General features: G+C 39.4%; 1 protein-coding gene across 4 annotated transcripts in view; it reads left to right on the top strand.

The window, feature by feature from the left end:
* Positions 1–13,826, top strand: part of GPM6A (glycoprotein M6A) — a 319,807-nt gene that overhangs the window by 296,925 nt on the left and 9,056 nt on the right. For all 4 annotated transcript variants that reach the window (XM_045018381.1, XM_045018380.1, XM_045018382.1 and 1 more), the window contains 3 exons: positions 5,359–5,512; positions 7,409–7,485; positions 8,441–8,506. In XM_045018381.1, coding sequence (XP_044874316.1) covers positions 5,359–5,512; positions 7,409–7,485; positions 8,441–8,506 — 297 coding nt within the window. The remainder of the gene's footprint in view (positions 1–5,358; positions 5,513–7,408; positions 7,486–8,440; positions 8,507–13,826) is intronic.

Below are 13,826 nucleotides of genomic sequence, written 5' to 3'. Positions count from 1 at the left end.
TAGTTCTAGATATGATCTGATGGTTTTCATATCTGGTTCAAACTTTACACAGCATTCCTGCTGCCCGTCTCTGCAGCCCCAAAAGCAACAGACAAAGGGAAAGTTTCTTTCCCAATTTTAAAAAGTTCTACCTTCTCATTGGCTCTTTTGGTCAGGTGCCCACTCCTTTTCTTTTACCTGTGGGCTTGTTAACCCTTTACAGGAAAAGCAAGAAGAGAACAGTCCAAGAGGGATTTTACAGCTAACTAGCTGGCTGCGTGTCCATCAAAGGGAGCTACTGCCCGCTCCCCCCCCCCCCGCCACCCCTTCATGTATCACATCACTGGCTTCCTGGTTCTGCAATGTTAATTAGAGCATGTAGTGGACCAGTAGTCCTTCAGTTGAAAGCACTGAGTCAACAAAGAAAAAAAAATAAAAGCAGAAGTTCTTGTTTGGTCTTAGAGTAAATACAGTTCTAAAGACTTTGCCTTGTCTTCACTTATGCCTGTGTTAACACATGCACACATAGCAGAAAGGTTCGTAAACTTCCATGTGCAGAAAGAGCACAGGAATGCAGGACAGTGTATGAAAATTGGGCAGCATAGTTCTAAAATATAATTAATATGAAAGATATGGTCCTATCCATTAGATTATAGTACATTTAACTACACATACTGAGGTATTAACATAAAAATAACTTTGCTTTATGCTTTTTAAGAATGCTTTCTTTCTCATTTTTTGAAGCCCTAGAAAGGGACTCTTAAACAGGACCAAAGCACACATTGGTATTTCTTGCAAAAGTATAAAACATCAACAGGGGAGATGGGTTTTTTTACCCCTAAAGTGAAATTTTAAAATAAGCCCTAAATTGAAAAGCTATTCTAAGAGGGGAACAAACTTGCATAGAATAGTCTCTGTCATTTCTTGCTCCTAATTTAAAAAATAGCAATAAAACTCTTTAGCTTGATAATAAATTAAGAACATCTTTTGCTTTTTAGTCTGGAATTCAAAGCTCTTAAGTGCTGCTATGCTGCCAAGTAATTACTTGTAAATGAATTCCTGGGGTTGGACCAGATGTTGTCTCATCATATGTGTGGCTTGGGGAAATGGAACCCAGAGAATGAGTAGAGATAGAAACTTAATAATAGTGTGGAGGAAAAAAATACTTAATAGTGCTGAACATTTTCTTTGTAATAGATGCCTTCCTTTCAATTCACACTATGTAAAGCAGTTCACACATGCCATAGTCTTTGATATAGGATCATAGGGGATGCAGACCACGCTATACTTATCTATCATCTATGTATTTTGATTTAGATCCCTCTAACATGTCCATATCTGGTGAGGAGAGAGAGAGAATAGATCACTGGCAGTAATAATCCATTTCCACAATGTCTTTATGCTTAAATCAGAGCCATTATTCTCACTTTTCTGTCACAGGCTGCTATCATTCTTTAATTCTCTGGGACAAATTCAGAGGCAATGCAGTACAAATTGGTATGTCCACCTTACTGGATATTAAGTGTTATTGTTACACACTGAAGAAGGTTGTAGAAGGAAAGTAACCAATAGGAGGGTGCAAAGAAGATGTAAGATAGAGCAAGCCCCAGTGTACTTTATCTTTCATCTTTTTGCTCTTGATAATTGTTTTTACTGCTACAATCCCAGCTTTCCACCTCAGCATGCTGCTTGCACTCACAGTTTACACTGCCATTTACATCACCTCTGAGTATGGCTTTCTATTTGTTCACATAACCAAGAACTTGGACTTACAGTAAGCCTTTGAAAAGGTCTCTCACCAAAGGCTCTTAAGCAAAGTAAGCAGTCATGGTAAGAAGGAGGGTCCTCTCATGGATCAGTAACTGGTTAAATCACAGGAAATAAAGGGTAGAAAGAAAAGGTCAGTTTTCAGAATGGAGAGAGGTAAGTGGTGGTGTCCCCCAGGGATCTGCACTGAGACCAGTGCTGTTCAATATATTCATAAATGATCTGGAAAAAGGGGTAAAAAGTGAGGTGGTACAATTTGCAGACAATACAAAATTGCTCAAGATAATTAAGTCCAAAGGTGACTGCAAAGAGTTATAAAGGGATCTTATGAAACTGAGTGACTGTGCAACAAAATGGCAGATGAAATTCAGTGTTGATAAATGCAAAGTAATGCACATTGGAAAACATTATCCCAACTATCTATACAAAATGATGGGATCTAAATGAGCTGTTACCACTCAAGAAAGAGCTTTTGGAGTCATTGTGAAATGTGCAGCAGCAGTCAAAAAAGCTAACAAAATGTTAGGAACCATTATGAAAGGGATAGATAATAAGACAGAAAATATCGTAATGCTACTACATATATCCATGGTATGCTCACACCTTGAATACTGTGTGCAGTTCTGGTCAACCTATCTCAAAAAAGATATATTAGAATTGGAAAAGGTACAGAGAAAGATAATAAAAATGATTAAGGGTATGGAACAGCTTCCATATGAGGAGAGATTAAAAAGCCTGGGATTGTTCAGCTTGGAAAAGAGACAGTGAAGGGATGATATGATAGACGTTTATAAAATCATAAATGGTATAGAGAAAGTGAATAAGGAAATGTTATTTACTTCTTCACATAACACAAGAACCAGGGTTCACCAAATGAAATTAATAGGCAGCAGGTTTAAAGCAAACAAAATGAAGTACTTCTTCACACAACACACAATCAACCTGTGGAACTCATTTCCAAGGGATGTTGTGAAGGGCAAAATTATAATGGGATTCAAAAATAATTAGGTAAGTTCATGGAGGATAGGTCCATCAATGGCTATTAGCCAACGTGGTCAGAGATGCAACCCCCTGCTCTGGGTGGTCCTAGTCTCTACCTGCCAGACTGGGAGTGGATGGCCGGGGATGGATCACTCAATGATTACTTGTTCTGTTCATTCCCTCTGAAGCACCTGACACTGGCCACTGTTGGAAAATAGGATACTGGGCTAGATGGGCCATTGGCCTGATCCATTGTGGCCGTTCTTATGAACTGTGGGGGGAAATCTGATTTAATTCATTTTTGACCCTTATAGGGGCACCATCTTGTCAAGGTTCTGGAGTTCTTCTTGATTCTTCATTATCTCTTGGTCTTTCATTAGTTCATGTAATAGAGGAACAGACTCTACTAATGGTGGCAGGGTTTGTCTGTGGTGTAAATTGGTGCATACTGCTACTTAACTCTACATCTAGCCATGTTTAGCTTTCTTTTATTGTAGTGACATAGACAGGAATGTAGCCACAGTATTACAGTGATATAAAGTCCTCATACTGGATTTTATATTTGGGTTTTTTAAAATTATGCAAAAGAACTTTCTTTAGAGGAACCAGAAAATGTGTTGCTGTTTTCCTCATTGTTTAAGGTCTAGCTTTTTCCTGGTTTGTTGTGCAGATCATCCAGCATTATTAAGATTAGTTCCTCACTCTCAGATTCAGTGTTTGATATGCATTGTAGGGATTCAGGCTTTAGGCTGTCATTGGGACTATCATGGGGTGCAGCCGTCATCGCCAGACTGGCATCTCTTCCTGGTCGTGCTGGGAATTAGCTCGACGCTGACTGCCCTATCCACAATCTGCACACCGGCAATCTGTCTTTGTTCCCACCTACAGCTCTTCTCTCAGCTCCCAGAACTGCAGCATCCTCTTTGCGACTCAGCCCTCTGGCTAGGTTGCCATCCGTGTTTCCCCGTTCCGGGTGGGGATTGTTTCTGTCCAACCCTAGTGGTTGGGACCTGGACCCACCCACTTCTCCGGGCCTCAGCCCAGGAATCCTGTAACTAGCAGCTTCCTGCTGCTCCTGTGTAACCTCAGTCAATGCTGTTATATTTTCCTGGGCCACTACCCCGCGGCCCCAGCATCCTCTTTGCCCTCACGTCAGGGCAATCAGCTGCTCAGTCCCAGCAGCCAGCCAGGAGGTCCCACTTGCTTCCCTGGTCCCTGCTGCTCTGTCCAAGGTATTTAGTTCTCTCAGCCCTCCAGGGACGCAGTCTTACTCCCTGGGCTTCCAGCAGCAACTGCTCACTACTTTGCCCTGCAGATCCCTTTTATCTGAGCATGCCGGGCCCTGATTGGTTGCTCCCTGAAACTCCTCCCTGATTTGCTTTGTTTTCTGCACTCCCCTCCATTGCTACTTCTGGGGCAAGGCATGGTTAAACCCTTTTATGACTGTGGGGGTGGGGGTGGTACCCCATCACAGGGACCGTGGAACTATTTCAGAAACATACTAAAAAAAATTTAGTTCCTCAATATGGAGCAGCACTGCAAAATCTCGATCAATGTCCGTTTCTGAAGCCACCAAAATGTGGGTGTTTTGCTGCAGTGTTTAAGGGCAGGTTCGGTGATTGCTTTTAGCAGTTTGGCATATTTTTCTGGTCTTTACACAGTTTGCTTGTTCAATACAAAAGAAGAAAAGGGCAATCATTAATGGAATACTGTACTAGTTGACTCAGACAGTCAGCACTGTGACACTGAAGCATACTCACTGCTTCTAGATGTTACATGGACCAACATGGGTTTTGGATCTGAAGTCAAATGGAGTTCAGTGGTTGCTATAAATACACCGCTAGAATTTTCAATTGTTCTACTCTAGAAACCAGAGGTTAAAAAATAGCACTCAGAGAATACATAGCTGCAACATAGTTTACAAAACATGATTCAGTGCTTTGCCCAGTGATGGAGGTACGTTTTTCAGTTTGTTTATAATGAGAAATCCCTTTGTATTAGTTTCAGGCTTGCAAACACATGAGAGAGGTGCCTCATTGCATCTGATCCAGTGCACATTGAACTCAATTAGATGCTTTGCTTGCAATGGCATGTGATTCATTTTAACTATGGGCCAAATCGTGGCTTGAGCTCACAAGGTAGCATAGAATCATACACGGGCACAAGGAGCTCCCTTACGTTCCTACTAGTTATTTGCACTGGAGCCACTACCTCCTCTCCTGAGTAGGAGGAGAGGAGGAGGAGAGAGTTGGTTCTACACCGTCCCCATGGTGCCCAGTGAGGAGTTACACCAGCACATCATATGATGTATGTTGGCTCAGATATAGACCCTGGAGCACTGGGTCGCTCAGGAGGGAGATTGTGACTCTGGAGCCATAATCTCACTCCTGGGCTGTTCCAGAGGAGCACAATAATGCACTGTCCCTTACTCTGGGCAGATCACAAACTGACCGTCTGTTAAACACAAATAAAGTAATGGAACTTTCAAACAACAAAAAAACAAAACTGAGAATGCCGCATGCATATTGGGTATGGGTCTGTATTCGTGATGGAATATTGTTCTGGTTTCAGAGTTTTTTAAAAGTTCTACTGGTTTTGTTTCTCTCTCTTTCTCCTTTGTATTTCTTATAGTTTATTATGCTGACATACATCTTCATGCTGGCCTGGCTAGGGGTCACAGCTTTCACCTCTCTGCCTGTTTACATGTACTTCAATCTGTGGACCATTTGCCGAAATACCACCTTAGTGGAAGGGGCTAATCTCTGCTTGGACCTTCGTCAGTTTGGTAGGTGAATGATGTATGTTAAATATGAATTGAGACTTCAAACCCAATTAACAAAGCAGCCTTTTAGAAATATTTCTTGGGAATGTTGTCTGCAAACCCTAGATGCTTCCAAAATTATGTCTAACACCTTACAGGTAGGTACAGAATATGTATTTAAATTGGTAAACAAACCAACAAAAAAGTAATTCCATATTCTATTGTTTCAATGGTGTGCAGTTTTAAGGCACATCAGTTAAATTCATAGATGTCACTAAAATTGGAGTTATTGCAAACACTACTGAAAACAGAGAAATCATGCAAAAAGGCTGAGAGAAATTAGAAATATGAACAGGAAATAAGAATATGACTGAGCGTCAGCTAGGAAAAATGCAAATTGCTACATTCAGGAGAAACAATCTGAAACCCAGATATACAGTAGGAGGGTGGGGGTACTGGAAAGTAGTAAAAAAAAGACTTACTGCTGTAGGGGCAGCAGTAGACAGAAAATTAGCAATAAGCTTGCAGAGCAATACAGCATAAAAATGTAGTATTGAGCTGTATACACAGTGGTACCACATATTAGTTGGAAACTGCTACCATCCTGGTGCACTAATGGCTGTAGTGAGTCTGCAGCTGGAAAACTGCTCCCAATTCTGGTCAGCTTAGAAAGATGACAACAAAGTAGGTGGAGGTTACTCACAGATATGATAAAGGAGATGAGGGACATAAGTCATAAGGTGGAGTTAAAACTGAAATAAGGAGGAAGGCAGTGCTGAAGCGGGGAATGATAAACATCTCAAAATGTTAGAATGGTGTAGATCACAAGGAGGGACACACATAGCTTTAAACTGAGTATGTTCTTGTGTTATTTCCCTGTCATGTCTCTGTATCCACTCTCTGACTGGGAGGAGGCAGGGGCATGGCTCTTGTGCCTTGCAAAGAGAAGTCTGTACTCTGCCTGCCTTAGTCTTTGCTTAGTCAATCCTGAGCCTCTTCTTATAGCTTTTTTGTCCATCTGATAGCTTAGCAATAGAGAAAGAAAGAGTGCCTCAGTATCATCCAGGCAACAGGCCTCTGTCCTGATCTGGAAGAAGTGGATTTGATGGATTGTTCTTTTCCATTTCTGACTGCTATGATTCAATAACAGCTAGTCTTCTTACTTTGCTCCTCAGAAGATAAGTGATCTGAGAGACATTTAAAGGTCAATGCTTATCTCTGGAAATGCTGTATGGGGCTTTTGTTTTGTTAACGTTTGCATCTGTATTTTATTTATATAATCCTTACAGTTTCCATCTGTTTTGCAAGTCCTGCAAAAAACCCACTGATCTCCTACAGGGAAGGCACAGTAACACAGTAATTTTCAACAGGCTAATCTGTGATTTAGTATCTTGTCACATGCTAAAGCGAACAGTACAGCAGCTTCTTGTTTCCCTTACTGTAAGCAGCTGCATTCATTATCAACAGATGATTAAGCACACCGCTGGGTAACATACTTTTATAGCCTCTAACAGACGCTTTGCACCAGACAAGCAAATTTGGATCCTGACCCTAGCACATTCCTCAGCATAAGGACAGAGAATGTTTTTGAATGTGCCAACAGGCCTAATATGTGCACTGGCTGAAAGTTATTTTCTAATATTTGAATACCCTGTTGGCTGGAATTAATAAAATCCAACATGAAAATATAAAAAATGGGTTGAGGAATCATTCTCTGTGTTGCTTCCATTCATAACATGTCAGCTTCATGACAATGAAGAGACCAATTGAAGACCTAAGAGGTTGTTTTCCTGTTGTGTAAAATGAGCCACAGTTGCTTTGTTCTACCTAACATCCAAGAATCTAGATTCCTCAGTTCCTTTGAACAAATCTACTGAATGCTTTGAATACTAAATCTAGTGAATATTTCATGTGTTTCAGGAATCGTAACTATTGGAGAGGAAAAGAAGATTTGCACTATGTCTGAAAATTTCCTGAGGATGTGTGAATCTACTGAGGTGAGTAAATGGGCTAAGTTTTATTTGCCAAATCCATAACAGTCATTTTAGTAAGAAATAACTGGCATATATGGTTTCCTCTGACACTTAACTCTTTAATCATAGACAAAGTGATTGAATGAAGGCACAAGGAAAAAATATAGTGCTTTTCTTTTTCCCTAGAAAACATACTCCGTCAACATAGTTACTTCAGCTATTATTTTTGTAATTATATTCCATTAAACCTGCAACTTTTAATTTGAGATTTTACTGAAGGTTAATGTGTCTGCTACATGGTGAGAACAAATTATGAAAAACACTATTGTCCTTATGTTTAGAAAAAAAGAGAGTACAAGGAATTGGAAGAAATTATGGTTATATTGTAACAGAGCAGTAATATTTTTAAACTCATTGGACCATTTTTTCCCACTGGTGTAGGAGTCTATAACTCCCAAGACTTTGATGGATCCAAACTTTGTTGTATTTTTTCCATAAAGAAAGACCATATATTTTAATTCAGATTATTATTTTTCTTATTTTAGATCAAAGAAAACAACATGAACAAACAAAAGTAATATCTCCATAAATGTACACACTTGTTAAAATTCTGGCCCTTCTGAAATCAATGGGAGTTTTGCCGTTGGCTTTCATGGGCCAGGATTTCATCCCAGTACACGTAAATCTCCTTGGTTACAGACTGCAGCAACTTTGAAAACAAAATAGATGGAGTTTCTGCACCCACACAGAGTTCTTAGAAATTTTCAAGTGTAGTACCCTGAAAATAAAAGCACTGTAGTTTCATATCAACATACACCATGCCAGCAGTGAATTTGGTCAAAAATATTACTGAATCATTAACTTCTGCAGAACAATGGCAGCAGGAAAGTAGTTGTTTGCTCTGTCAGAGGTTGGCTTTTTGTTTGGTTTCCATGTAGAGTTATTACTATGAAATTTGTTTTCTTTGTCCTCTTTACAGCTAAACATGACATTCCATTTGTTCATTGTGGCACTTGCTGGAGCTGGAGCAGCAGTCATTGCTATGGTAAGCTATTGGAGACACTGCTCCTGAACATACAGCCACATCTAAATCACTGACATATCCTGTTTATACCTTTAAATTATTACCTTTATTACCTTTACCTATTACTGCCAGCAGTAGAATTAGTAGCTGAAAAAAAGACGTTCAATTACTACTAGAAAAAATAAGGCATATGAATTTAAAGGGATACTGTTAACTATTTTTTAAAAAATTACTAATTTAAAATGCTATTTTATGTTAGCGCCTCCTTTAAACAACATTTTCTGATTTTTTAATATTAAAATTCCTTTAAGTATCTGTTCCTCTGTTGTGTTTAGAAGGGTCTTTTGGGCAAACCGCAGAGCAATCACACCAAAATTTTTCTTCCTCATGCCCTCCTCTGTGTGCACATGCCTGCCTACTCTCTCTTCATTTTCATTTTCAGCTGTGCTGCTGCTGTTAAAATGACAAACATCCTTTTGCAGAGATTGAGGAAGAGCTTGAGCTCTTAGATTTAATCCAGGAGGAAATTTTGCCATTTTTGCCAATGAACATTGTTTACTGCTATGAACGTGGTAACATTTCCCAAAAATATAACACAAAATTGTCCAAAATTATCTCTACAGTGTGTTATTTTTGTCATGAAGTATATGTGTGTGTGCTATACCCCTTGCCCCGCATCTGTTGTGACTATTTAAATTGTAAAGTCTTTGGAATGGGGACTGTTTGCTACTCTGTGTCTGTACAGTGCTAAGCATCATTCATGGCTGGCCCCTACGTACCACTGCAATAAATATGATTTGGGAGAATTCCCATTTTTATTTTTTTAGAATTTTGACCTATAATATTTTAAAGCATTTTTTAAGATATTTATTCATTTAAATGTTCACAGTTGCAGGAAGTATGGGGGAGCAGATAATGTGGTTAGGCCAGACAAAAAATATGTAATGACTGTAGACACTGAGATTCAAAAAATTAAAGCTTTATAACGGTTCAAACACAAACTGTCAACATCACATGTAAAAATATACATGTAAAGTAAATTGCCTTAAATCAAACTCTAAAGTAAAGTAAGAGAAATGCTGCTTGAAAATTTATTAATCTGTAAATTTTCATTATTATCGATGGAAATATTTATTGTCAGTTTGTGAGTGAGATCAACATTTACTGATAAAAATCTAATCCTTCCAAGCCTATTAATAATACTATTTGGGGGGGGATTATTTTTTCATCTATGAAAACTATGTTTCATTTATACCAAACCAGCCAGAAAACTGCTGTTTATCCTTACAAATTGAAGATGTCGTTTTTACTATCTTCTGCACCTTTATACTGGGCAGAGAGAGAGAGGAGGGAATGGTCAAGTGGTCTGAACTAGTAGCCCTGTTGCACAAATTAACTTCTGTGCCTCAGTTTTCACATCTACAATACAGCTACCTCTGCTACTGTGACAGAGTAGCAAGAAGATTAATATCTAAAAATTATATTTAATTGCTTCAAGATGAAAAGTACTGTGTAAGTAGAATTATCAGTACTTTATATTACATTAAGTGATTAACTCTCAGCTCTTCCAAAAGAAGAAATACTAATGCCATACCATTTTAAAGAGAAAATTATATTTCCACCGCATGGCTGATCTAAGCTATATTCTCTAGTGATGGGAAATTCGTGAAAGGATCATTGGTTCAGATAAATATTTAAAAGTTCAACTAACATAAACACTTAGCACTTGTGCATCATTTAATATTTTCCACACCTGGGAAGTAGTATTCCAAGGCTGCACAGTGATTTTGTGGCAGAGGGGGTTTTGAATTTAGGAGTTTTTGGCTCTCAGCCTTTATATTCAGTTCCTTAGAGGCAATGCAGCTGTATGCAAACCACCAATTTTGCCCTATTGGTGATCCTCACTCAGACTTCCCTGCTTGCATAAAACAAGCTTCAAATCTCCACATGTTCTGTGGTGGCAGGAGCCATAGTAGGGGCTATTTTACCTTCCGCCTCATAGCACATATCTTTATGTAAAAGAGGAGATTTCCCATAAGCATGCCATATAGACTGACGAATAAATAGAAAGGAAAGTGCAGAGCGACTCCAAACGTAGGAATGACAGAGCATCAGTGGGGTCTTAGAGAGAGATTGCTAGGCCCCACACAGCAGAATAGTCTCAATGGGAGTTGGGGATGTATCTGACCCTGAAATAAGGTTCAGGTTATGTTTGGGGAGTGGATGCCTTCTCAGTCCTTCTCTTGCCCAAACCAATTTAACCATCTCTGATAATAGCCCCTCTGTACTGATGTCAATCACACAAAACACATACCACTTCTGAATTAGTTACTCCTGTCACATAACTTTCAAGTATGACTGCTTCTAATGTTTCTTTAAAAACAGCTTTTCTGAGTAAGGCAGTTTAGGCAGGTTCAGTTTTGGTAATTCCCTAAATTATAACCACAGCTTGAGCACAGTCCACTTACAGTGCCACACTGAGACAGCATGCACAGCAGATTGCACAGATTTTATAAGAGAGTGCGTCTCTCATTTTTTCTTGTGTAGTTTGCTCAGCAGAAAAATAATTAGCTACGCTTACACTAATAATCCCATAGTTAGGCTTCAGAGTAAACATCTAATTGAAATGCATTAGGAAAGCTCACAATTTTCTTAGAGTTATTCTCAGGCTGTTGACAGATTCAAGACATCAGTTTATACTTGGCTCACACTTTGAAGGTTTTCTTCAGAGACATAAAGGATTTAAATAGTGTTATTTTTAACATGAAAGATTAGATGCTGGAGCCCAAGGCAGCCACTATCAGGAAAAAGTAGCAGCTCACTGAACTGCTGCAGACAAACCCTACTTGAACCCAAAGTGACAGCAGATATTTCCAGAAAGATTTGAGGCAACTTGGGGGAAAAAGAATTAACTAAGTGCTCTTCCCTCACCACTTTGCCAAAGAAGTATTATTTTATCTATGGCCAATAATTTCAAGTTAAATGTGTGGACAGAGCACTCTAATTAACTGGAGAAAGCCTTAATATATTCAACAAAGATCATGCATTTTCTGATATTTCCCTCTGATTCATGAACTGAAGAGAATAGCTTTCTAAGTAGCTCTTTATAGCAAGTGAACGCATTATCTGTTTTTGTCTTAGAATTTTTAATTTTGCTAAAGTGGTTATAGTAAGCAAAGATGGAAATAATTTTTCAGAGGTAGGCAATATGGCAAAGAAGGTGAGGGAAAGGGAGCATTTCTGATGACAAATTATTTTAAGAGAAGTTAAGAGCATTTAACTGTTTAGATACTTCTGCAAAGACTGATAGAGGTTTCCAGGTGTCAGTAAAAGAGATGATAGGCTAAATTATCAGTAACCTAAGTGGCCCCTCTAAAGAGGGGTGTAGAGGGTGTCAGGAGCTCCTCTCCAAAGGACCGATAGGTTGCCAGTACTCCAGATGTGATCAGGGAAGGTGACCTGTGTGGACCACAGTTCTTCACAGCCCATTGGGGTGTGTTGCGCTAGTGTGGGTGCTTGATTTATTCCATACCCTATGTACACTGGCATGTGTAGCTACTGCCACTTCTAAGCACCCATGTAGCTCAACAATATTGGCTTTTTCACTCCAGGACCTCTGCTCAGCAGATTCTTCCTCTGCCACACCTAGCATTGCTTAGCTAAGAGAGCCCATTTGTGTTTATCTTGTCTACCATTCCATGTTCATGCTCACTCTGTATTCATTGAGCTAATTTTTTTTAATTACTCAGTAAATTGTACCATGAACCATTATTTACATAGAAATCAGTGCATGCAATCGTGGCAGTTATAGAGAGATGTATTAGTTGCATCATATTAGTTATAGATAATGCCCTTTTGGACCACTACTGCATGCAACTGGTCCTATAGAAAATTATTAAGACTACCAAAAGCTAAGCACAAGGTAAAATTCTGGCTGCAGATAGGCACGTACAGCTTCAATGGGAACTGCATGCATGTATCTGAGGACAGAATTTGGTCTATAAACTGAAGGTAGTACAGCAGCCTTGAAGTGACACCAAGTGACAAATTCTGCTCTGAGATACACTCATGCCACTACATTGTTATGTGTTTTGTTCATGAAGCACAGGTTTCCATTGCATGGTTGCTCCTGGGTGTAAATGAAGGAATGTGGTCTTTTTCTCTGTCCTTCAAGCAGGTGGTGATATAGAAAGTTTTGCAGAATAGTCTAAGCTCTGTGATGGCAGAATCCCAAGTTGTTTCCTGCCTCATGTTGAAGGAGCAGATGGTCTCCTGTTTGAATTTAAGGCACCATCCTGAGTTCTTTTCAGCCTTCCTTAAGGCTTGTTTATACAGTGGTTGAGTCCAAACCAACTGGCTGTAAATTCTAGTGTGCACTACCATGTTGCACACTAACTGCCCATCCTGTTTCAAACAGTACTAGATTAACAGGCACTAGGGAACCTTTCAGTGCATGCCAGTAGGATCCACATGGACCAATTAGCTTGCAACATGCTAGTGTGCACTAGAATTTAAACTGCACTGGTGTGGACTAAAGCACTTTGTAGACAAATTCTTAATCTTGCTTGTGGAAAAGTAGAATAAGAGGTCAGCCAGGAACAAGAAACGTCACCCTGGATGCAACCCTATTATCCAGCCCTCATTTGTGGACCCTGGATGCACGCTGAAAGGTGGTTGTGGTGAGGAAATCCTGGCAGTCTCACGGAATAAAGCGCTCAATTCCTTGTCCTGATTGTTCATGCAGTATTGGACTTCAAACCTGTCACTTAGTCCAGGACTGAGTATTGGCTTTCCTGATCTTAAGTCCCAGGTATTTTGGGGATAAACTATTATTCTAAATATGTGCTAGCAAAGCCAACCCCCTCTCCCCGCCCCGCAGACCTGTTGGTCCTAATTCTGCCCTCAAGTCACTCATGTGACTACACTGGAACTCTGTTGCATGTGTCCAAAAGGCAACGTTTGGCCCTCAGGCATTGAGCAGGACTGCAGATTTTGAAGTTTTGGAAAATTAAACTAATTTGTTTTTTCCAAAAAACTGATGGCAAATTGTGTCTTGGATGCCGTTTTCTGGGGAAATACGAATTTTAGGGAGTGTTTTAGCTGAAAATATTTAATCTCCCTCTTGAAGTGGGATGATGAATCTGAAAGGACGTATTTTATTTATTTGCAGTGGTAATTTTTTTTAACGCCAAAGAGTCCATCTTAGCAACATGCCATGTAGAATGATTGTGACTAGGGCTGTCAAGCGATTAAAAAAATTAATTGCACTGTTAAACAATAATAGAATACCATTTATTTAAATATTTTGGATGTTTTCTACATTTTCAAATATATTGATTTC

This window comes from Mauremys mutica, chromosome 5, assembly GCF_020497125.1.
Source record: "Mauremys mutica isolate MM-2020 ecotype Southern chromosome 5, ASM2049712v1, whole genome shotgun sequence".
In the NCBI taxonomy this organism is placed as follows: Eukaryota; Metazoa; Chordata; order Testudines; family Geoemydidae; genus Mauremys; species Mauremys mutica.
Note: the sequence above shows the minus strand (reverse complement) of the source record. Positions and strands in the feature narration are given on the sequence as shown.